The following is a 23,893-nucleotide window of genomic DNA, read 5'->3' as shown; positions in this document are numbered from 1 at the left end:
GTATCACATACAGCTTTGTAACTTATTTAAAAATGAATTTCTTTTTTCTACGGGTAAAGAACACATGGAGACATTACCATCCTAACCATTTTTATGGGGTACTTTTCAGTGGTATTTATTATATTTGCATTGCTGTAGAACATATCTCAAGAACTTCTTTAATCTTGCAGAACTGAAACAGCTCATTAAACAGCTCTCTTTTGCTTGCTCCACCCAGCCCTGATAACCACCGTTCTGCTTTACTTGTGGAGAACAGCATGAGTATTTTAAAAGAAACATTTTCCAGGTGATTTGAGGGCCTATTCAGTACTGAAGACCGTACTACCCCATATCAGCTCCTAAAACTTGGTAGATATCTCTTGGTGTTAAAGAAAAAGTGGGATAAAAACTTTACCATTCTAGTTTCAGTAGGTACTCTGCAGCCAGGGCTTTGGTGCAGTGAAATAGGTGGAAAGCAGGGTAGTGAGACAAAGCGCTGTCGGGAGTGCTGAGAAAATGCATGTGCTCTGTTAGGCATTGGCTGGGATGGGTGCGGTAGGGACGCTTTATGAAGGCAGCATTTGTAACACTGAAGGGATAGGTTAAAGCTTGTGAGGACAAGATGTGAATGTGAGTGTCAGGAACAGATAGACGAGGTCGGGCAAGGGAAAGGACAGTGTGGTATTCTCTGGGGGAACTCCCACCCTAGTTTAGTTAGGTTGTTGATACATTTTTCAGAGATAAGGAACGAAAGGTTGCTCAGGTAAGAGTCAGAGGTTGGTTCTTCATGGTGTGGAGAATAACTCACTCAAGGGTTTTGAGTGGTCCTAGTCAGGTAAAGACGGAGAAGGCAATGGCACCCCACTCCAGTACTCTTGCCTGGAAGATCCCATGGATGGAGGAGCATGGTAGGCTGCAGTCCATGGGGTCGCTAAGAGTTGGATACAACTGAGCGACTTCACTTTCACTTTTTACTTTCATGCATTGGAGAAGGAAATGGCAGCCCACTCCAGTGTTCTTGCCTGGAGAATCCCAGGGACAGGGGAGCCTGGTGGGCTGCCGTCTGTGGGCTCGCACAGAGTCGGGCACGACTGAAGTGACTTAGCAGTAGCAGTCAGGTAAAGAAATGGGAGAAGAATGAGATTGTGGTCTAAGGAAGGAACACTGTTCAGTCTTCAAGAGTTACTAGGAGGTACAGAATGTACTTGATGCTGTCAGGGGTTTTGAAGACTGTGCCCTTGTTACTTCATGGCCTCAGCAAGTAAGAGGACGGCGGCTGTCTTGAGAGGTATTTATTATGAATACTTTGGTTCCTTCATTTCCTCAAATATTCATATATTTTGAAATACAAGTCTTTAGCTAGGTAAGCTGTTTTGTGAGACAGTTCCTAGTTTATTTAATGAGAATAATCCTATTAGTCCTCTTATTTAAAAGGTGAGATTTGATGTAGGTCTCACAAACCAAGTACAAAACACTCTGAAATCCTCTGAGGAAAATACAGGGCTATTTATTTGAATAGCTGCTTTTCAGTGAATGTGATGGATTTCAGCATGTTTATTAATAGTTGATGATCGTGACATTGAAATTTTAATTGGGAGAGAAATTGACATGGTTTGGCATTGATCCAGTGCACTGTAAGCTGCTTTAGAACACCAGGTAGTCTGAAAAATGTAAAACATGTTGTGCTTTTTTAGGAGTAAGTTGATAATCTTGTTAGGTTTATTTTTTTTCTCCCTGAAATAGAATCAAGGAGGGTTATTTCTAAATCTTGGCAGTTTTTCCATAGCTATGACTTTTTAGAGTAGATATGAAAAGAAAATAGTTTACCATGAATACTTAAGGTGGGAACCAAAACTTAACTGTTGTTCTTTGCACATCATCTTGGGCTTTTTACTTTCCCCAGTATGAAGTGACAATCAAGGAGAAGCATTTTGAAATATGGTTCCTTTAAAACACTTACATTGCTTTCAGTTTGTTCACAGTTTACTAGAGAATCAAATTAAGAGAGATCACCGTGAAATAGACTATTAATTGAATTGTAGAGGCAGTAAATGCCAAAGGGTTTAGAGGATGTGTCATTTCTCACTGAGGGACAGGAAGAGTTTTATAGAAAAAGTTGTATTTAAAATCATTTGTTGTTATCTTCTGAACTCTTGAAGGAAAGTATGGTTTGAATGGAGGGGAGGAGGGCATCTGATTATTGAAGCTTAATTGCTTTGAAAGATATGTATGAAATTGGGCATAGGTCAGAGTGGTACCACCTCCCTGCCCCTGTCCCAGTCAGAGCCCCTCTTTTTCTGTTTAAAGAAAACACTGAAGAGTTCTAGATTTCTTTTTACAGGAGTTCTGTGATCAGTAGGGGTAAAAAGCAAAACTTGGCACCGACTCGGATACACTCCAGATGGCATGCATTTGCAGTTAGAATAAAAAATTCTTTGTTTATTTAAAATTCAAGAAGATTTGATGATTGAATTTTTGGATGTTGTCATGTTGTAAATAACATTACCTTCTGAGTGGAGAAACTTGGAACAGTCAACAAATAATGGTGAATGTGTAGATGTGCCCACTGTAAGAGGTGAGTCACAGAACGACAACGTTAGGAAGGATGTGAGACGGATGTGAAAAGAAAGAGTAACGTGATTGTCTTTGCTGATGCCTGCCTGAGAAGCCTTGTTCACCATAAGGTGACATCCCCCAGGAAGAGATTGAAAGAGGCGAGCTGTGTATTTTGGCCACTGGGGGGGGGGATACCCAGTTGTGGAGCAAAGAGTAGGCTGTCCAGTTGGTCACACTGTGAGCAGAAAGTATAAACACATTGCCTTAATGCTGTATTAATTGGTTTAAATCTACTTTAAGTGACAAGATGCCTTAACTCAGAAAACAATTTGTCTTTTAGATAGAATCTTCCTGCAGCTGGAAAATGGCATTCATTCAACTTAAAATACTGGCTGTAGAAAAGGAACCTAAATATATGTGCACTGGACATTTTAGAGATTTTGCCAGTTACTATGTATTCAATATGGCTTTGATTCTTGAAAACATGCGTATGGCTTAGAAACAAATATTCTAATTCCAGGTATCTCTTAACCTAGGGTTAGTTTTTCCATTTTTATTTTTCCAGTCTTACTGAGAAATAATCAACAGAACATTGAGTAAGTTTAAGGTATTGTTGTACAGTCACTACGTCATGTCTGACTCTTTGTGAGCCCATGGACTATAACCCGCCAGACTCCTCTGTCCATGGGATTCTTACTGTGTGGGTTGCCATATCCTTCTCCAGGGGATCTTCCCAACCCAGGGATTGAACCCAGGTCCTCTGCATTGGCAGGCGGCACTGGGGGAGCCCACTAAGGCATACAGCATCATAATTAGACATTGTGTACTTTGTGAAACAGTTACCACAGTAAGTTCAGTTATCATTCATCACCTCACAGTTTCAGTTTTTTTCCCTTGTGATGAGAACTTTTTAAACAACTGTCAAATATACAATATTGTTAACTACACTCATCATGTTGTAGGTTATATCCCCAGAATTTGGTTTTCTTTCCACCACTTTAAACTGATTATTTTGGCATTCAGTTCCATATCTCTGAAACACACGGTTATCTTCCTCTGTCTTGATTATTTGGTTTTAGGCCTTGTCACTAGGTTTCCTGCGATGGAAGAAGAGAGTTTGGCAGTTCCACTCCTCACCTGCCATGTGGCTCTCTTCAGACTTATAAAGTGGTTTTGAGTCATGTGGTCTTCTCCAGGGGGATCTTTCCGACCCAGGGATCAAACCCGGGTCTCCTGCATCCCAGGCAGAGCTTTAACCTCTGAGCCGCCAGGGAAGCTCATATAGTCTACTTGCCACTTCATAGCTGCGTGACCTTGGGCAGGTCATTCAGTGTGGCTCAACTTTTCTCATCAGTAAAATGAGTACTGTGTAAATAGTATCTACTTCGTAGGATTAGGACTTAACACATGTAAAGTAGTTGGAATAGTGACTAGCACATAGTAGGCTCTACATAAGTGTTATGAATTATTAACACGGTATAATTACTTTTCCTTCCTTGTACAACTCCATTCACTTAGCTTTCTATGTCGTGAGTCCCCCTACATATGAACCTTGGAAAGTTGCAAACTTTCAAAGATGGGAACGTGTGTTTGCATGTCCAGCTGTGTTTAAATGCATGTGTCTGGTGTACATTGTCATGTGCATCCTCTACAGGAGGCTATGGTTTGGTTTACTTTACTGTAAAGTACTGTTGCCATGCGACATGAGCAGATTACTAATGAAGACCTGATGGAGTCGGAGGCCCAGAGAAAGGACCAGGAGAGACAAGAGGAAGAGGAAACTGCAGAACCAAAGAGATTCACAACGTGGGAAATGGCAAGGGGATTTTCTTTATTTGAGGAGGCGCTGTTAGTTTTTGAGCCATAGGGGCCAAACGAAGAAGGGTACATGAAGGTTGCAGACTGCCGTCCAGTGCTTCAGATTATCTGTGATGATAAACAGAAAGAGCTACTGCCTAGACATCGCCGGATTGTAGTTTTAAGAGAGTAGATAGAACTGAAAACATCAAGGAGCCAGCACCTGTGCCATCCATGTCAAGCATGAGTGAAACTGCAGCTTCCCTCCGTGCTGTGCTGGCGACCCTTCCCCTCTGCCGTCTCCCACCGCCTCTCCCTCCTCCAGTCAGTAACTCTTGTCCATTTACTCAGTGCCTGCCCCTGTGTGCCAGCTGTTATACTGTACTACTGTACTTTTCAAGGTACTGTGCTATAAGATTAAAAATGATTTTTTTTATTTTGTGTGTTTGTTTTTTTATGTATTATTTGTGTGAAAAGTATTATAATCCTATTACAGTACGGTACTGCATAGCCGATTGTGTTAGTTGGGTGCTTGGGCTAACTGTTGGACTCACAAACATGCTCTTGGAACGGAACTTGTTTGTATATAGGGGACTTGCTGTAATCTGTAGACGTTTTGTAGATAATCTTTATCAAGCTGAGGAAATTCTCTTCTAGTTTACTGAGAGTTTTTATTATGAGTGGTGGTTGATTTTTGTTTCCAACTATATTGTGGATTTTTGTTTCATCTCGCACTTATGTTACCTTCTGCTTTATGTATTTTGAAGCTCTGTCGTACATACAATTTAAACTTTATATCATCTTAGTTATTTGACCTTTTAAAAAAATCATTATGTAATTTTCCTCTTTATCCTTAGTAATTTTCTTTGTTGTTGTCATACTGGTCCTGAGGCTCTGTTTTTTATTTACTTACCTTTTAAACCTTTTCTGTGTTCACATGGGATCGTTTCTTTGGTCTCTGAAGCTCACTGAGTTTTCCTCTGTCATCTCCATCATGCTGCTGGATGCTGCTGCTGTGCTTAGTCCGTCAGTCGGGTCTGACTCCTCCTTTGTAACCCCTTGGGCTGAAGCCCGCCAGGCTCCTCTATCCATGGAATTCTTCAGGCAAGAATACTGGAGTGGGTAGCCTTTCCCTCCTCGAGGGTATCTTCCCAACCGAGGGACGGAACCCAGGTCTCCTGCATTGCAGGCAGATTCTTCATCAGCTGAGCCACCAGGAAGGTTCATGCCACTGAATATATCCAGTTAATTTTTTATTTTAGCTATTGTATTTTTTTGGTTTTAAAATTTTCATTTGGTTTTTCTGTATATCTTCGCAAATATTTTCTTTTTTCCCATTGATATGAGTGTTTCTGTTGATTGTTGGAGCGTTTTAATAATAGCTGCTTTAAATTCTGTCAGTTAATGCCAGCATTGGTGTCAGCTTAGCACTGGTGTCTGTTGACTCACTTCCCTTATAAATTGAGATTGTCTTGGTTCTTTATATGCTGGATAATTTTAGGTTGTATCCTGTGGAAAGTTTTGCATATTATGAAATCTTGAGTCTTGTTTAAATCGTGTGGAGAATGTTGATATTTTAAGTTTTAGCTGGCTACTAACTAATCTGGTTAGATTCAGCCTGCAAGTCCTAACCTGCCTTCTTTGATTCCAGCGTCAGTTCAGTTTTCAAAGCCTTTGCAGCGCCATTCACATCTGTCCCTGAGATCTGCATGATGGTCTCTGTTAGTTCTGCTCTCTCATACATCAGTAGTTTGTATTATGAACAACTTGATGGGGTCACTTTAGGGAGCTCCTTCCTTGGGAATTCTCGTTTTTGGTCCCCTGGCCAGAAAGCTGGGGTTGTAGGGACCTACCTTTGCTGTCCGTCACGACTGTGGCTTTGTCTGGGCTGAATGGCAGGAGGACACAGGCAGAAGGAAGGGTCTGGCCCCATGCTGTCTGGGCTGCAGCTTCACTGATGAGAGAAGAGAAGAGACGCCTGCTGCTCAGCGCTTTGGCTCCTGCACGCTCCTGTTGTGGGTTGCCCCAGGGTCCCTTGGGGTGTGGGGATGTGAGAGGACAGGGACGAGAAGAGAAGGTGGGCTGTACTCTGAGCACTGGGGGTTCCCTTTTCTGCTCCTTGAGCCAGAATTGGAGGGCGTCTGGACCACTCTGTGTGCCCTGGTGGTCGCCTCCGTGATGCTCCTGGTGATTTTGGTGGGGGACGGTGGTCACCTCATCGCCAGCTCAGCGGCTCCTCAGATAGCCGTGCCGCACGTTCTGCCTGGGCTTTGGAGCTCCACGAAGTCCGTGAGTCTGGCTTTTGTCTCCTTTGCAGCGTGGCTCCTGCTGTCTCTGCTCAGTGCTTTTCTGTGGCCATGCGCCTGGCTGGCGGGATCTGAGACCCCTGGCCAGGAATGGAACCTGACCCACGGCCGTGAAAATGCTGAGTCCCAACCACTGGACCACTACGGAGTTTCCAAGCTCAGTGTTTTTTAAGTTTAAAAAAAAACTCAAACCTGCCTTCCTATTTGCTTTTGTGTCTGCACAGCCTATAACTCCGCCGAAGGTTAGTCACAGGTTGTGCTCACACCCCTTGAACTGGCAGGCTGTTTGTTGTTTTGGTGTTCTTTGCTGTTTTGGCCGGAAAGCCTGTTCAAACTTGAGGTTGTTCCCGCTCTTGGATCCCCTTCCTTGATGTGCAGGTTCCCTGAACAGTGATGCTGGGCTGTGCCTAGTCACTCAGTTGTTTCTGACTTCTGCGACCCCGTGGACTGTAGCCCACCAGCCTCCTCCTGGGATTCTCCATGCAGGAAGACTGGAGTGGGTTGCCATGCCCTCCTCCAGGGAATCTTCCCAACCCAGGGTCAAACCCAGGTCTCCCACACTGTGAGCGGATTCTTTACCGCCTGAGCCATGAGGGAAGCCGGAACGGTGATGCTCATTAGCTACAAAGCCCACGGTCATCACTAGCTGCCTAATGGCCGTAAGTTTTCATCAGCTAAGAATTCAGGGCAGCGTTGATGGACACATTGAAGGTATATAGGTGTACCGTCTTTTCAAATTCCAAACTTAAATTGCTTTTAAAAATAATAAAATGGGTAATAATTAGAATTGAGCATTTGTTATTGACCACACATTTTTACACAGTTTTCCCTACAATATAGTTGAGGAAAGTGGGACTTAGAGATATTAAGATTTTTTCCCTCTATGTTGTACAGCTTATAAGTGATCCAGCCAGGGTACAGTTCTGACCTCAAAGTGCATGATTTTTGCCGTTGCCTGAAACTTAGTTTAGAAAATCATGTGTTTTAAGTTGTTCCTACTGATAAGCCCTTTATGAAGTAAGTATTATCCTTAGTAATAAGGAGGCGGTGGCAGTGGATTTTTGTAACATTTTAAATGCTGCTTTTACCTCTCCTCTCTGATGTTCTTTCCCCCTCCCTTTCTTGATTTAAATTGGTATGTAAACTTCTGTGTTCTCTAAATTGAATCAGTTGAGATAGAGATGTTATTTTATTTAAGGAAATATGCGTCAGCTTCTGTGAGGGTAAAAAAAGATGCTGGGTGAGGCAAAAGTATTTTGTTCACATAACCTATTTAGAAAAGCTTTATAAATAGGTTGTATCAGGTTGCCAATTATATAAAGGAAGATCTTATTTTGTAATTTTGATGTGCATAAATTTAGTTACCACAGATTAGATAAAACTAGTCTCCCAGCCACACGGGTAATGACATGAAGTAAATGAGACTTTACCACTAGCTATTCATTCCACCTGACCTGCCTCTTGAGAAATCTGTATGCAGGTCAGGAAGCAACAGTTAGAACTAGACATGGAACAACAGACTGGTTCCAAATACGAAAAGGAGTACGTCAAGGCTGTATATTGTCACCCTGCTTATTTAAGTTATATGCAGACTACCTCATGAGAAACACTGGACTGGAAGAAGCACAAGCTGGAATCAAGATTGCCGGGAGAAATATCAATCACCTCAGATATGCAGATGACACCACCCTTAATGGCAGAAAGTGAAGAGGAGCTAAAAAGCCTCTTGATGAAAGTGAAAGAGGAGAGTGAAAAAGTTGGTTTAATGCTCAACATTCAGAAAACGAAGTTCATGGCATCTGGTCCCATTACTTCATGGGAAATAGATAGGGACACAGTGGAAACAGTGTCAGACTTTATTTTTGGGGGCTCCAAAATCACTGCAGATGGTGATTGCAGCCATGAAATTAAAAGACACTTACTCCTTGGAAGAAAAGTTATGACCAACCTAGATAGCATATTCAAAAGCAGAGACATTACTTTGCCAACAAAGGTCCGTCTAGTCAAGGCTATGGTTTATCCAGTAGTCATGTATGGATGTGAGAGTTGGACTGTGAAGAAAGCTGAGCGCCAAAGAATTGATGCTTTTGAAGTGTGGTGTTGGAGAAGACTCTTGAGAGTCCCTTGGACTGCAAGGAGATCCAACCAGTCCATTCTGAAGGAGATCAGCCCTATGATTTCTTTGGAAGGAATGATGCTAAAGCTGAAACTCCAGTACTTTGGCCACCTCATGCGAAGAGTTGACTCATTGGAAAAGACTCTGATGCTGGGAGAGATTGGGGGCAGGAGGAGAAGAGGACAACAGAGGATGAGATAGGTGGATGGCATCACGGACTCGATGGACCTGAGTCTGAGTGAACTCCGGGAGTTGGTGATGGATAGGGAGGCCTGGTGTGCTGTGATTCATGGGGTTGAAAAGAGTTGGACACGACTGAGCGGCTGAATTGAACTGAACTGAACTGAACTGAACTGATTCATTCCTCAGATGACCTCGGAAATCACAGCCCTGCATCTTGATTAGTGAGTGGCCAGCCCCTCTCCTTTTTTCAAGCCTGTCAGTGATTGGTCCCTGGGCGTCTGTCACGTGGTTCTCTTGTAGACAGCAGAGCCTTGTAGTTGCCTAGCTTTCTTGTTCTCCAGTGATAAACTTACATGACACTTTACAAAAATGAATCATTGAAAGAGGGAATTGGCTAAGAAGAAAATGCAGCAAAGAAATGCTAGGTGTTAGTGCTGGGCGTGAAACCTAAGTGGAGTATAAATGGAATTGTGGAAGAAATAGCTGGCTGTGGGGATGCTGACACTGAGTGAATGCCCACCATTCTAGAGACTCTAGACATGCAGTCAGAGGAACTCAGAAACAGGCTGGCTATTATAAATGAGGAAAATGGTTGTGATGAAAAGAATCAATAATGTCTTCGGGGAAGGAACATCAATAAGAACTTTACATTAAAGGAACTCGCAGAGATATTGAAAGTGCAAAGGATAAAATTTGGAAGGTATTGCAAACCTCGAAAGTATACCAAGCATGAAAAAGATGCTCACTCCATCTGCTGAGTTATTTAGTGAGAAGGCACACAGATTCAGATTAGTCCTGATCAGTTTTCTTTTCAACATCTCATTTATTTTTAATTGAAAGATAATGTTTTACAGTATTGTGTTGTTTTCTGCCATACATCTGATAAGTTTTTGAATAAAAAAGTAAAATACTCTAATTATCAACATATCTAATATTTTAAATTACAGTATACTAAACAAAATTTTGTTTCCTGTATATTTATAACCTAGAGTAAGAGAGTTTTTAACATTTTGGCAAAAAGTTTTGAAGGTCATGGAACAATTTAAAATTTTCCTGTTGGTTTTGAAGATTGGTTTTTACGTTTACAGATTGTACAATGGTTTTTAATGGTTCTACACTACTGTGCATAGCAAGGATTGCCTGTATTAAAAGCCAGTGTTTTGGAGTTTTTCAGAACCATTTTGTGTACTAACAGGAGTTTTAATTTTGGTTTTGTTGATGGAGATCAGGGATGCATAACCAAGTTGTCATCAGGTTGTTCTTTGTTTAAAACCCTTTAATGGCTTTCGTTATCATTAGAATAGAGCAGACTCTTCAGCGTGATCTGATCCCTGCCTCTGTCTTTAGTTCTTGTGTGCTAGCACTGTGTATTTTCCTTTTTAGCCCTTAGGACTTAAGAAAGTGAAAGTGTTAGTTGCCCAGTTGTGTCTGACTCTCTGTGACCCCATGGACTGTAGCCCACCAGGCTCCTCTTTCCACGGAAGTGTCTGGAATAGAATACTGGAGTGGGTTGCCATTTCCTCCTCCAGGAGATCTTCTGGACCCAGGTTTCCTGGGTCCAGACAGAACCTGGGTTTCCTGTGTTGCAGACAGATTCTTTACCATCTGTGCCACCAAGGAAGGCTTCCTTAGGATTAAACGATGTATTTAATTGTGTAATTAGCCATGTAATATTTGTATCCAATGGACCTATATTGTTTACTACCGAATGCCCAGCACCTGGGTACATATAAGCATATGCATACATGTCCATTCATTCATATCAATATACAGTGCATGTTATACCCGCAGGGCACTCTATATATTATATGTGCATAGATATATTTTTTCCTGTGGAGAAGAATGGTTACTTTCCCAAGATTCTCGAAGAATTCAGTGGTCTGAAAAAGTAGAATATTGCACTATAGGAATTGATACAGTGAAATGAATACTCAGCCTAGATGGTATCATTAAACATTAAAGATGTTCACTTTCCAGTCTCAAACTGCATTTGAATATTTGGGAATATAAGGTATTATATATAGTCCTGAACAAGCATTTAAAATTACTGCATTGTCTGTAGAACATAAAATTCATTTTAAAAATGGTTATCTGTGTTGGGATATACTAACATAGTGGTGATATATGATGAACTGGGAGTCAAACTACTATAAATCATGGAGGAATCTGCAAATTTTTCCTTATTTTTTTTCCTCCTAGTGTGTGATTGCTCCACTGGTTCAGGATTCTTTTCAAATACTTCAAAATAATTTGATAACATAAAATTGAAATATAACTATGACTAAAATGTTTCCAATTAAGGAAAGTGACACAGATTTTCATGTTTGTTCTTTTTAGGAATGTTTTAAAGGAAGTTGGGCAACTCACAAGTTACTGCATAAGAAAGCAAGTAAGTAAAGTTACGCATCTCTATACTATTTTTCATAGAAGTGACTTCTTGCAGAAGACAAGAATTCTTCCAGCTCTGTAAGTGTGTATTTGAATGTTCTGACAGTATATAATCCCAGAGGCTAGAATTAGGACAATTTTGTGCTTTGCGGTATTCAATCCTGTAAGTAAAATGTGAATGAGTAATACCTTTGTTAATCTTGTATTGCATATGTACCATGAAAACATGACGATAGTTGGATTGGCTTGAGCAGTACCAGAGAATGTCCTGATTTGGCGTCTGGCGCCATCTCTCTTCTGTGCTTAAAGCATTTGCGTGTTGCAGGCAGGGGCACAGGAGCTCCGTTTAATCAGATTGCTTTTGTTTTTGCCTAGTGTCACTCCAGTACTCTTGCCTGGAAAATCCCATGGATGGAGGAGCCTGGTAGGCTGCAGTCCATGGGGTCCCTAGGAGTCGGACACAACTGAGCGACTTGACTTTCATTTTTCACTTTCATGCATTGGAGAAGGAAATGGCAACCCACTCCAGTATTCTTGCCTGGAGAATCCCAGGGACAGAGGAGCCTGGTGGGCTGCCGTCTATGCGGTCACACAGAGTCGGACACGACTGAAGCGACTTAGCAGCAGCAGCAGTGTCAATTTCAGTAGCTTTGTGTAACTCAGAATTGTATCACTTTGTTTTTTTGGTGTTTTAATGTTGTTACTTGTAGCCTGATATTTAATTTTCTTTTTTGAAGTTCCTTTGTGAAACACCACAAATTGAAACTATTGGCTACTTTTTTAGCTATTGCTGTCAGCCACACTGATCTATCACCGATTCAAGTCATCTTTCCTGCCTTGGCGACTCATCCTATAAATTTAAGCCTTTAGGGTGGCTAGCTCAAGACAACTCATCACAATTACTTGAAAATTGACAGGGGCTTTTTGTTCTTATAGCATTGCCATCCTCATGGATGAAGGACTGGCAGACAGTACATGGTTCTTGGTATAAGGTTTCTTTTTCAACTTAACTGATTTTGCAGTATTTTTAGTTCATCTACTTTATATTTTTAAGGAGTTTGCTGATTTAGTAAAGTTTGGAAGATTGTTTTATATTTATATACCTTCAAAATCTCATTGAGATCAATTTAACCACCATTTGAAGGAAAAGGAAATAAAAATTTAAAAAGACATTCTGTGGTTAGATAAAGTGAAGTCTGCATTTAGTGGAAGTGCTAAGGCTATTGTGGGAGGAAATATGGTTAAAGATGAGGAAAAGTGATTGTGAGTAAATGAGTTTAAAAAAACATAAATGACAGGATTTGTTACCTCAAAGGATAGAGATAGGTTTAAATATGCCACTTTATTTTATTTACTCATTCTTTAAATACTGTGCATCAGATGTGTTAGGTAATTTTAGAGCTCTTTGAGCCAATTATTAACATTTTATTACCCAGGAACTTCTGGAGGAAGGCATGGCAACCCACTCCAGTATTCTTGCCTTAAGAATCCCACGGACAGAGAAGCCTGGCAGGCTACAGTCCCTGGGGTCACAGAGAGTCGGACATGAGTGAGCAACTTAGCGTGCATGCAGGCACCCAGGAGCGTAAAGCATAGGGAACTGAAGGATCGAGGTGAAAGAGTATGCTACTAAAAGAACTTGAAATGAGTCTCTTCTCCAGGTGTTTGCCAGCTCATTGAAGCGTGCTTGTTTCTTCAATATTGGGTTTCTGAAGATAGAACTATTTTATTATGACTTATGCTACAAGACAGTTAAATAGCTGGTGCTCCCTAAGTGATTTTTACGGTATTGGACTGAAACCACTTGTATTTTATGTATATCTCTGGAGTTTAGTATGATGCCATGTTTCAGATTGTGCCCTCTTGGATCTGATGGGATTAGGTTCACTGGGTGAGCCTAATATTCTTAATCCCTTTGGGTGGTGTTGGGTAGAGTCAGCCCTCAGCTAGCCAGTCCTGTGTTTTTCACACCCTAATAACCATAGTGGGTGACAGTCTAAGAGGAGGGGATGGTGTGGGGAAAGATGATCTCCAGAGCTAAGAAGAGTATTGAGAAAGGGAATAGGGGAAAAAAGAAATAAGAGGTAGGGTTGGGCTGGGAAGCAACCAGGGTGGCTTAAAAGATAGCTCCTTAGTCCAAGAAATTATAGTGAGATAACGTAGCAAATAGTTATGTGTACTGATCTCTAATTAAAGATGACTGATTCATATTTATGTTCATGTGGTGTATTGGTTTGTAATTTGCTTTTATATCTTTGACTGAATCTGGCATTAGAGTAATCCTGGACTCATAAAATGGGAAATGTCTCCTCCCCTTCTTTTTTCTGGAAGAGGTTGTGTAATATTGATATTATTTCTTCTGAAAATGTTTGCTGCTGCTGCTAAGTCGCTTCACTTGTGTCTGACTCTGTGCGACCCCATAGATGGTAGCCTACCAGGCTCCCCTGTCCCTGGGATTCTCCAGGTAAGAACACTGGAGTGGGTTGCCATTTCCTTCTCCAGTGCGTGAAAGTGAAAGGGAAGTCGCTCAATTGTGTCCGACTCTTAGCGACCCCATGGACTGCAGCCTACCAGGCTCCTCCGCCCGTGGGATTTTCCAGGCAAGAGTACTGGAGAGGGGTGCCATTGCCTTCTCCAGAAAATGTTTGCTAGAGTTTGCTAATGAAATTAGTTTGCACTTGCAGGAGTTTTCTTGGTTGCAGAAGTTAATGAGGGCTTAGGAAAGTTCCAAGTGTGAGTTAAAGAGCAACATTTATTTTTCATGTGTCCTAGGGAAGAAGACCACTTGGCTGTAACATCTTGAAAAGCCTGTAATGCTGATGCTTGGGTGTATTTTCCCTATGCATGCCTACTGCCAGAGTTTACATAGTAGTAGCATTTGCCTTTGGTCTGATCTGTGTAAGTTGTAGCACTTCACATCTCCATACTGTATTAGTGTACACTTTTACACTTAGCACTGACACACTCAGTTTCTTTGTCGCTGATTTTCCTAAAGTAAAAAGGTGGATGTGTTTGACAAGTGTCTTTTGGATAGCCAAAAATGTGATATAAAAACTCTCTTAAAAAAAGAGAATCTCTATGGGAATTCTCTGGCGGTCCAGCTGGACACAGTGCTTTTGCTGCCGTGGCTGGGGTTCAGTCCCTGGCTGGGGAACTAAGAGCCCCACAAGCCATGTGGCGCAGCCGGAACAAACCAACCACCTCTAAATAACACTTTTTCTTCTGCTCTTCTGCCCTTCCAAGCTAGTGTGCTTGAGTTTTGGATTATACAGGGAAGAGGTTAGGTAATATTTCAGAACTGGTTGCAGCAAGCTTTGTGAGCACGGATTACTCTAAGCCTTACCTCCAAACTACCGAAATCATGGGTTTGTTGTGAGGGTTAAATGGGCAGTAATTAGTAAGTGCTCAGCAGCCATTTATCGGGAGAACTGAGTCAGGATTGTGGTCAGAAAATTCTGTCCCAGGCAGAGCTCAGATATGTGCAGTTTTTTGTGAAAGCTGACTGGAGGAGGCCACGTGTTTTAGAGAAGAAGAATACGATGTGTAATACTTGAGATCTGACCTTGTACATATCGGGTACTCTCTGACACCACCTGCAGCTTACCTGGCCCTGTTGCATGGTGATGTTTGAAAGATAACTTACAGGTGTTTTTTTCTGCTGGCCTATGCTTTCACAGTCTTTGTGAAAAGAGCAGTTAGTGTGCAATTTTGCTACCAACCCCCTGTCCAGTTCCTGTTTATTGGATTTCTGTTATGTGTTTAGGACTTAGGGGCTTAGATCAAATTTATCCTTAAATAGTTTAATTTATTTTGGAAGAATGACTTTCCCTAAGTAAATTATACCTAGAGATTAGAAAAGAACTTGCTATATTTCATTCTTGTCTAGCTATCTCTTGGGTTATAATGCTTGTTTGAGGTCTGCTTTGAATTCTCTTGAAAATTGATTGTGGACAGTTCAGAATCCAGATCAGTAGGAAGCTTTGAAAGGTTTTACATCCTTCCTTTTCCCTGCACTCTCCCTTGGAGTATGTTAAAGCAAAAAGCCTGCATCTTCATTGCTATTCTGTGCTATATTTCTGGTGAAAATTATTCTTGAGTTTCATAATTCAGACAGAAGCACTTGGTGCTATCACAGCCAAAGCAGGTTATCAGGCCTGCATTTAAAACTAGTTTCTATAATGTTTGGGGGCTTTGCTGGTGGCTCAGACAGTAAAGTGTCTGTCTGCAGTGCAGGAGACCCGGGTTCAATCCCTGGGTCAGGAAGATCCTCTGGAGAAGGACATGGCAACTCACTGCAGTACTCTTGTCTAGAAAATTCCATGGATGGAGGAGCCTGGTGGACTACAGTCCATGGGGTCGCAAAGAGTCAGATGCAACTGAACAACTTCACTTTCACTTCACTATAATGTTTAACCCCAGTGGCAATGAATAGAGTCCATTTTTGTCCTGGAATGAAAAACAGCTTTCCTATTGACATTGGCATTCACAGAGGCTTTCTTGAGCTTCACAGGGGAGAAAAATACCTAAAATTCAGTAGCATAGTAGAGCTTTTCTTTCTCTTTTCTCTTCTTATTCTTTTCTATTATTCTACTTCATATGTACTATTATAAATACATTTTCTTCCAAAATAATGTGAATGGATTGGTTGTATTTTTGCATTCTTGTCAATTGCACGTCAAGGGTCTTTCACTCCTAAGTTGACCACATGCTTTGTGGAGAGAATACTCTACTAGTAAGCAGCATTTCCACATTTCTCTGCCCATGTGAACCAAACTTCCCCTGTTCCCTCATCTGTAAAATGAGAAAATGAGACTAGATTATTTTTCTCTGTTGTTGTTGATAACTTTAGTCACCATGCTGTACATTATATCCCTAGGACTTATTTATCACATGACTGGATTTTTGTACCTTTTGACCACCTTCACTCATTTCACCATTCCTCTTTGGCTTAAAATGTCTATTCTCCCATTTTGTATTTTAAATAGATCACTTAAAGGGGAGTATTTTTTGTTTTTTTGTTTTTTTCTAAAATTATTTGAAGACTGACTTTTAAAACCTGTGATACCACCACAGTAATCAGGAAAAGATCGGTATGCATTGAGAAGTATGTAGGCTGTTACTTGCTGTGGGAGGGATTTGAATTCCTGCTGTTTAAAGTTTCGGGTTAACAGTTCTGTTTTAGTTTATAGATAGAGCAGTGTGCTCAGATACCATTGAGGGTATGTTCTGTGTGAAAAGATTTTAGGTGCATTTCAGTTAATGCAGCATTATATATTATTAACTAACCTGGTAGTGGGGTCTTTGGTTCTTATGTTTCTGATGAATTTTCAGTAACTTTTGATTGATTATTCCCTCCCCTTATCTTTGCCTTTTCCTACTCCCTTCTGTTACCTACTTCCTTCTGTTACCTTCTTCCTGAAAAAAAAGCAGACGATACTCATAAAGTTTTCAAAGCAACTTAAAATGTTTCCTTGACAGTCTGTCATCAGCTGAGTGAGAAGTTTTTTATTTTTTAAACTTTAAATTTGCTTGGGGATTATTTAGAATCTGTTCTTTTAGTAAAAACATGGAACCCATTGATAATGTCTGCCCTCAGCTGGGAAGTTTTGACTAGGCTCACATTTTATATTTCAAAAAACAGGCTTCCTATAAATTGACATTGTAGAGAGAATGCATTTAGCATTTATTTGAGAAAAGGAGTTTGACCACTTGCTGTTCCTATTCAACACTGTATAAAAACTGATGATATGTTTAGTTTGGGGTTTTTTTCCCAAGACACTTAGATCTTTCAGGAGTCAGAGGGTTGTGGATAGAGCAAGAACATAGTATTTTGGGGATTCAGGTTAAGAACATAGTATTCTGGGGATTCAGGTTAAGGTGGAAGTTTGCTTGATTTTGTGCCTGGGCTCTTTGGCTTGGCTTTCAAGTATGTGATTGTTAAAAGTATGATGATGCTTAGTAGCTTGAGCGCTCAGGCATTTCTTTCTCTCATTCATCCATCCATCTCCCAGAAGATGAAAAGGCCAAGCGAGAAGTGTCTTCCTGGACTGTAGAAGGTGATATCAACACTGACCCATGGGCAGGTTATCGATATACTGGAAAACTCAGACCCCATTATCCACTGGTGAGTAAATAAGGTAATAAAAATTTAATATTTTTTTAAACCAGTCTTCATAATTTTCAGTTTCCTAAAAATAGTCCTTATAATTTGTATTCCGATTATGAATCATGTGATCAGGATTAAGGTTACAGTCTAGCTTTTTAGCTTTCATGGTATGTTGTTTACAAGTTAGTAGGGATAATTGCCAGTCATGGGTGAAGCAGAAGAAATTTTAGATTAAGGATCAAGACTTCCTTAATTTTTTTTAAAAAATGAGGTAGAATAGATATTTTTAGGCCAGCATAATGGGAGTATATATTACTACTTTTCTAAAATTTTTTTGCTGTGATATAGTTCTACTTTAATTTAGATAAGACTTTTCTGCCCCCCCTTGCTCCTTCCTCTGTTTTCAGCAGACTGACTTCAGAGTCTTAACCTCGGAATTGATTTAAGTTGAAATTTGTCATTCTGAAATATTTAAATTCTTCTTACTGTTATCTTTTTATTAAAGAAGTACATCCTTAATTTTTAAAATTTGGAAAAATATAAGAAAGTCTCTTTAATTGTAGTTTCCAGAGATAATAACCAGGAACATAACAGTGTACATTTACTTCGAGACAACATTTCGTTATTGCTTTGGTTCACCGATTTGTTTGGAGCAACACAGGCGCCTCCCTTGTCTGTGTGTAATCACAGATCTTCAGTGCCCTCTGGCACTCTCTGTCGCTTACATGTTCTGGGAAGGGGCATGACAGTAGCACCAGGAAGTAAAGCTCAATCCTCACGAAATAGATATGTTGTGATATTTAAGATGGCCTTTAAACCTTTTTTTTTTTTTTTCATTTAAATGAGATGAATGAATTTTTTATTTGGTATTTATCACCCCACTTTTATTTGTGTTGTTAGTAGATTTTAATAATGAAAGTTACTGTCACATTTGAATTGGATCCAGCTAACCTCTTTGTTGTTTTCAGATGCCAACAAGGCCAGTGCCAAGTTATATTCAAAGACCAGATTATGCTGATCACCCTTTAGGTAAATTCTGCTGTGCTGTTTCTTCGTATTTTCAGTTTATGAGCTTGATGACTGCTACAAAAAAAAAAGAGTCCTTTTTTAGTAGAAAATTTTCATTGCTGCATTTCTGCTATTTTTTTTCAAGATAAACTAGAATATTTGAATTAAAAATTCTTTCCTCACACTAGAAATCTAATCAATTCTAAAGACATTGTTTATATAGCTGTTAAAGGCTACCTCCAACATAATACTGTATTTTGTGTTGTTATATCAAAGTCTAGCTTTTAAAAAAAAGTTATTTTAACATGTTCTCCTGCATTAATTAAATAATGCCTGTTTAGATAAAAGCAGATGGTGGAGGCTCTGAGTGCATGCCTAACTAAAGATTCTGTACTGTAGCAGTAATAGAAATAGCAGTAATGGGATGATAATAATAGTAATAGTGATGCTGATGATTCTATAATTGATACTTATTTTGTCATAACTGTGTGTCAAGCATTGTGTCAACTTCTTTACGTGTATTACTCTATTTTATACTTTGAGCACTCCTCTGGTGGGTTCTATTGTCTTCTCCATTTTGTAGTTAATTATAATGAGACATAGAGAAGATAGGTAATTTGCAGCATGGTGGTGGTTTAGTCGAGAAGTCGTGTCCATCTCTTGCAACCCCACGGACTGTAGCCTGCCAGGCTCCTCTGTCCATGGAACTTCCCCAGGTGAGAATACTGGAATGGGTTGCCATTTCCTGCTCCAGGGGATCCTCCCTCCCCAGGAATTGAACCTCAGTCTCCTGCATTGTAGGCAGATTCTTAACACTGAGCCACCAGGGGTGCCCAATTTGCAGCATAGGTTCTGTGAAATTACTGAGTTTGCATGTCAAAAATGGTTGAATGTCAGCATTTTCATGTGTTTTAATCTACCAAGCTAAGCTACTGTTGCTTTTCTTCTCTAAGACAAAAAGGAACTGTATTAAGTTCTTATGAATCTAATTTGAAAATGTAATTAAACTCCATTGTTTCAGATAAATTGAAGGGAAAGAGTCTGAATGATAGAATACTGTTGAGGATGTATAATTTTATTACAGTGTATTTCATATTCTAGAGTATAGTTTTAAATCGCATCTTTAAAAAGTATGCAGATAAGGCCTTCTCTGGTGGTTCAGTGGCTAAGACTCTATGCCCCCAGTGTAGAGTGACAGGGTTCAATCCCTGGTCAGGGAACTCATCCCACACGCTGCAACTAAAGTTCCCACACGCTGCAACTAAAGAGCCTGCGTTCCCCCCCACCCCCCACAATACAGCAACAAAAAGGGACATAGATAAGGTAAATTCTGGTGATATAAAATGTTATGAGGGGAAAAGTGAGTACGTTTCCCCAGAAATAATCACTGTTAATGATTTCTTGCAGAACTTTTCAGCAGTCTTTGTTGCACATACACACATTAGCACCCACTCCATCCAATTATACAAAAAATGAACATGCATATACAGCTTTTCACCTTGTGTTACTGTATTTTATGTTGTAAATATTCCATATAAGTTCACATAAAACCATTTATTTTTAATAAGTGGAATATTCCACTGTGTGTACGTGTTATAATTTATTAAACCAGACTCCTATTAATTTATTTCTAGGGTTTTTTTTCCAATTTACTTCTAGATTATTCCCAGGTTTTATTTCTGCCAGTTTGACCACAGGAACGGTTCTTGTGCACCCTGTTCATGTGCATCTTTGTGCACGTGTCGAGAATATTTCTATAAGCGAATTGTCTAAAGTAAAACAGCTACATCACAGGATACATGCATTTAAAAAATTTTGAGAGATAACTACAAATCTCAGTGATTCTTCAGTTAAAAACATGTGAGACTATTTTCTTCTGTCTTCCTCAGCTTAGTATGTTATCAAGTTTTATGATCTGTGCTGATCTGAAAGATGAAAAATGATACTTTGCATTTATTTTAATTTGCATTTTTAAGTTATGAGTAAGGTTGAGCATCTCTTTACTTTTATTATTATTTATTTATTTAATTTATTTATTGGGCTGTGCCAGGTCTTAGTTGCAGCATGTGGGATCTAGTTCCCTGACCAGGAATTGAACCTCGGCCCGCTGTATTCGGAACTCAAAGTCTTAGCCACTGGACCAGCAGGGAAGTCCCCATATCTTTACTTTTAAATATCATTTGTATTTTTCCTTTTGAACTGTCTGTTCATATCCTTAGCCTTTTTTCCCCCCTCTCAGAATACTTAGTTTTTTCCATACTGACTTATAAACTTTCTTTCTTTATTGAGGAAAATATTGATGTACTATAAAATGTTTTCTCCCAAGCAGATAGTTACATTTTTGTCTTTGTTTATAACATTACATTTATGACAAACTTTCAACATTATTTTGTAGTAAAATCTGTCTATTTTCTTTTAAGGTATTTATGGCTTTATAACCTAGAAAGACCTTTTTGGTTCAGAGATAATAAAAATATTTTCCTATGATTTCTTCTACTGTTTCTGTGATTTTACTCTTTGTGTGTGTGATAAAATTTTGGGCCCATGTGAAACTTATTTATTATTAGGAGTGAAGTAGGGCTGCAACTTAATTTTTTCCCAGAAGAATATCTGGTTGTCACGTCACTGATTGTTTTTAAAAATCAGTCTTTTTCTTAATGATTTAAGATGTAACCTATATCACTGTATTACATTTTCATATATCTTTGGGTCTATTTCTGGATTCTGTTCTGTTTCACTAACTCATTTGTCTAATCATATGCCATCACCAAACTCTTAATTATTATAGCTATAGAGTGTTTTACTCGCTCCAGTGTTCTTGCCTGGAGAATCCCAGGGACAGGGGAGCCTGTGGGCTGCTGTCCATGGGGTCGAACAGAGTCGGACACGACTGAAGCGACTTAGCAGCAGCGGCGGCAGCAGCAGCAGCATAGAGTGTTTTAATATTTGGTAGGTCTTGTTGCAGAGAAGGCAGTGGCACCCCACTCCAGTACTCTTGCCTGGAAAATCCCATGGATGGAGGAGCCTGGTAGGCTGCAGTCCATGGGGTCGCTAAGAGTCGGACATGACTGAGCGACTTGACTTTCACTTTTCACTTTCATGCATTGGAGAGGGAAATGGCAACCCACTCCCGTGTTCTTACCTGGAGAATCCCAGGGACGGGGGAGCCTGGTGGGCTGCCGTCTCTGGGGTCACACAGAGTCGGACATGACTAAAGTGACTTGGCAGTAGCAGGCCTTGTTGCGCCCATCTTTCCTCTTCTTCAGAATTTTCCTGATTCTTCTTGCATGTTTGTTTTTCCATGTGAAATTTAGGATCCACTTGTCTGGTTTCTAAAAATGTCCTATTACCATTTTTTATGGGGATAGTATTAAATTTATAGACTAATTTTGGAAGAATAGACACTTTTACAATATTGAGTCTTCCTATCCAAGAACAGGGTAAATTTTTCTATTTTATTTGTCTCCCTTATGTCTTTCAATGGTATTTTAAAATTTTCTTCATTAGGTCTTTTAACATTAAGTTATTCCTGGATATTTTATCTTTTTAAGTTATTCTTGTGAATATAGTATCTTCTGTATTTTTTGATTTGTTGTTTTCATAGCTCAGTTGGTAAAGAATCTGCCTGCAATGCAGGAGACCCTGGTTCAATTCCTGGGTTGGGAAGATGCCCTGGAGAAGGAATAGGCTACCCAGTCCAGTGTTCTTGGGCTTCCCTTGTGGCTCAGCTGGTAAAGAATCTGCCTGTGGTGGGGGATACCTGGGTTTGATCCCTGAGTTGGGAAGATCTCCTGGAGAAGGGAACAGCTACCCACTCGAGTATTCTGGCCTGGAGAATTCCATGGGCTGTATAGTGCATGGGATCGCAAAGAGTTAGACATGACTGAGCAACTTTCACTTTCACTTTGTGTATGGCAGAGTTATTGATTTTTATATATTATAATCTGCCAACTTGCTGAATTCTTATTTCTAGTTATTTTCCAGGTATTCCCTTGTTCTAGGGATATATAATCATATCTGAGATCCATAAAGATTTTGTCCTTTTCTTTCTAAGTTTATATGTCTTATTTCTTTCTCTAGTTAAGTATATCTGCAGTATTGTCAGAACAGTGCTAACAATACTAGCGCTGATAGTGGGCATTCCATGATGTTGGTTCTTGGCTTGAGATTTGTATTTATCATGTAAAGGTGGTAGCTGGCTGTGTTATCAGAGCTATCTTTGTAGATGATCATTTATTTTCCATTCTTTAATCTATGACTCTGACAAGTTATATTGATAGTTAATATTGAATTATACCTGTCTTTCCAATATGAATTTCACTCAGTTCATGGTGTGCTGTGTTTTTTGGATTTTGCTAGATAATATTTTATTTGGGATTTTTATATCAGCATTTATAAAAAGTAGTTTATGGTTATAGTCTTTCTGTCAGATTTTGAAATTATTATTGTACTAGCTTTAATGCTTTTCAGTATATGAATAAATTAAGCTGATTTTATTAGTGAAAATTCTTAGGGCAATATTTTTCAAACTTTTTTTGATTGTGAACCAGAGTGAGAGCTGTATTTTATAACATAATCTGTATATATGTGTGTGTATAAATTAATAGCCAAACATTTCACAACAGCCTGTATATAGTCTATTTTCTATTCAGTTTATTTACTTAAAAAAAAAAAAGTTAAGTCATAGCCCTCTAATAGCCACTAAATGATCACAAGTTGCAGTTTGAAAAACGCTGACTTAGGTTCCAGTTTTAAAAAATAAATGAGTGTAATTAATTCATCAGGTGCTGTATATGCTTGCTACATAGGAGATGATCATGAAAACAGATAGAAACTAATTAGATGGTGCTATTCAAATGTAGATCATTTATTGACCTTATTAACACACTGCGTGTCAGATAATAAATAGGCCATCTTGACTGATTTCTAATAAATCTGAAAATTTGTTCTTTAGAATTCTTCCTTCAGTTTGTTCCGCAAATTTCATGTTGAAAGTATTTTTTCAGAAACCCTGACCTGGACCCTCCCGTATTATGAGATACCATTGTGTGAAATAGACTTGACTATTATTTTATCATTGGGGAGTAATTATGCTTTTATATACTACATCTTTATGTTCATTTTGGTTTTACTTAGTGATTTTCTTTTCCAGGAATGTCCGAATCTGAGCAAGCTCTTAAAGGTACTTCTCAAATTAAGTTACTCTCATCTGAAGATATAGAAGGGATGCGGCTCGTATGTAGGGTAAGAGTTTTCCCCTCCTCCTAGGATAGGACTTGTTTAAGTAGTTACAACACATGAAGTCAATGATTTGCGCTTGTACAAAGGTGGCAGATGTTACACAGTAAGACTGACTGGCCATTTTATTTTATTTTTTTTTTGAAAAAAAGTTTCTATTAAGATAGAGGTGATTTACAATGTTGCATTAATTTCTGCTGCACATCTAAGTGATTC

General features: G+C 39.5%; 1 protein-coding gene across 1 annotated transcript in view; it reads left to right on the top strand.

Moving 5' to 3' along the window:
- The window catches only part of METAP1 (methionyl aminopeptidase 1), a 58,198-nt gene that overhangs the window by 12,223 nt on the left and 22,082 nt on the right, over positions 1–23,893 (top strand). Inside the window, exons 2-5 of the mRNA XM_069593656.1 lie at positions 11,275–11,326; positions 17,337–17,449; positions 18,400–18,460; positions 23,592–23,683. Coding sequence (XP_069449757.1) covers positions 11,275–11,326; positions 17,337–17,449; positions 18,400–18,460; positions 23,592–23,683 — 318 coding nt within the window. The remainder of the gene's footprint in view (positions 1–11,274; positions 11,327–17,336; positions 17,450–18,399; positions 18,461–23,591; positions 23,684–23,893) is intronic.

Source organism: Ovis canadensis, chromosome 6 (genome assembly GCF_042477335.2).
Source record: "Ovis canadensis isolate MfBH-ARS-UI-01 breed Bighorn chromosome 6, ARS-UI_OviCan_v2, whole genome shotgun sequence".
NCBI lineage: Eukaryota > Metazoa > Chordata > Mammalia > Artiodactyla > Bovidae > Ovis > Ovis canadensis.
This window is presented reverse-complemented; position numbering and strand designations above follow the sequence as displayed.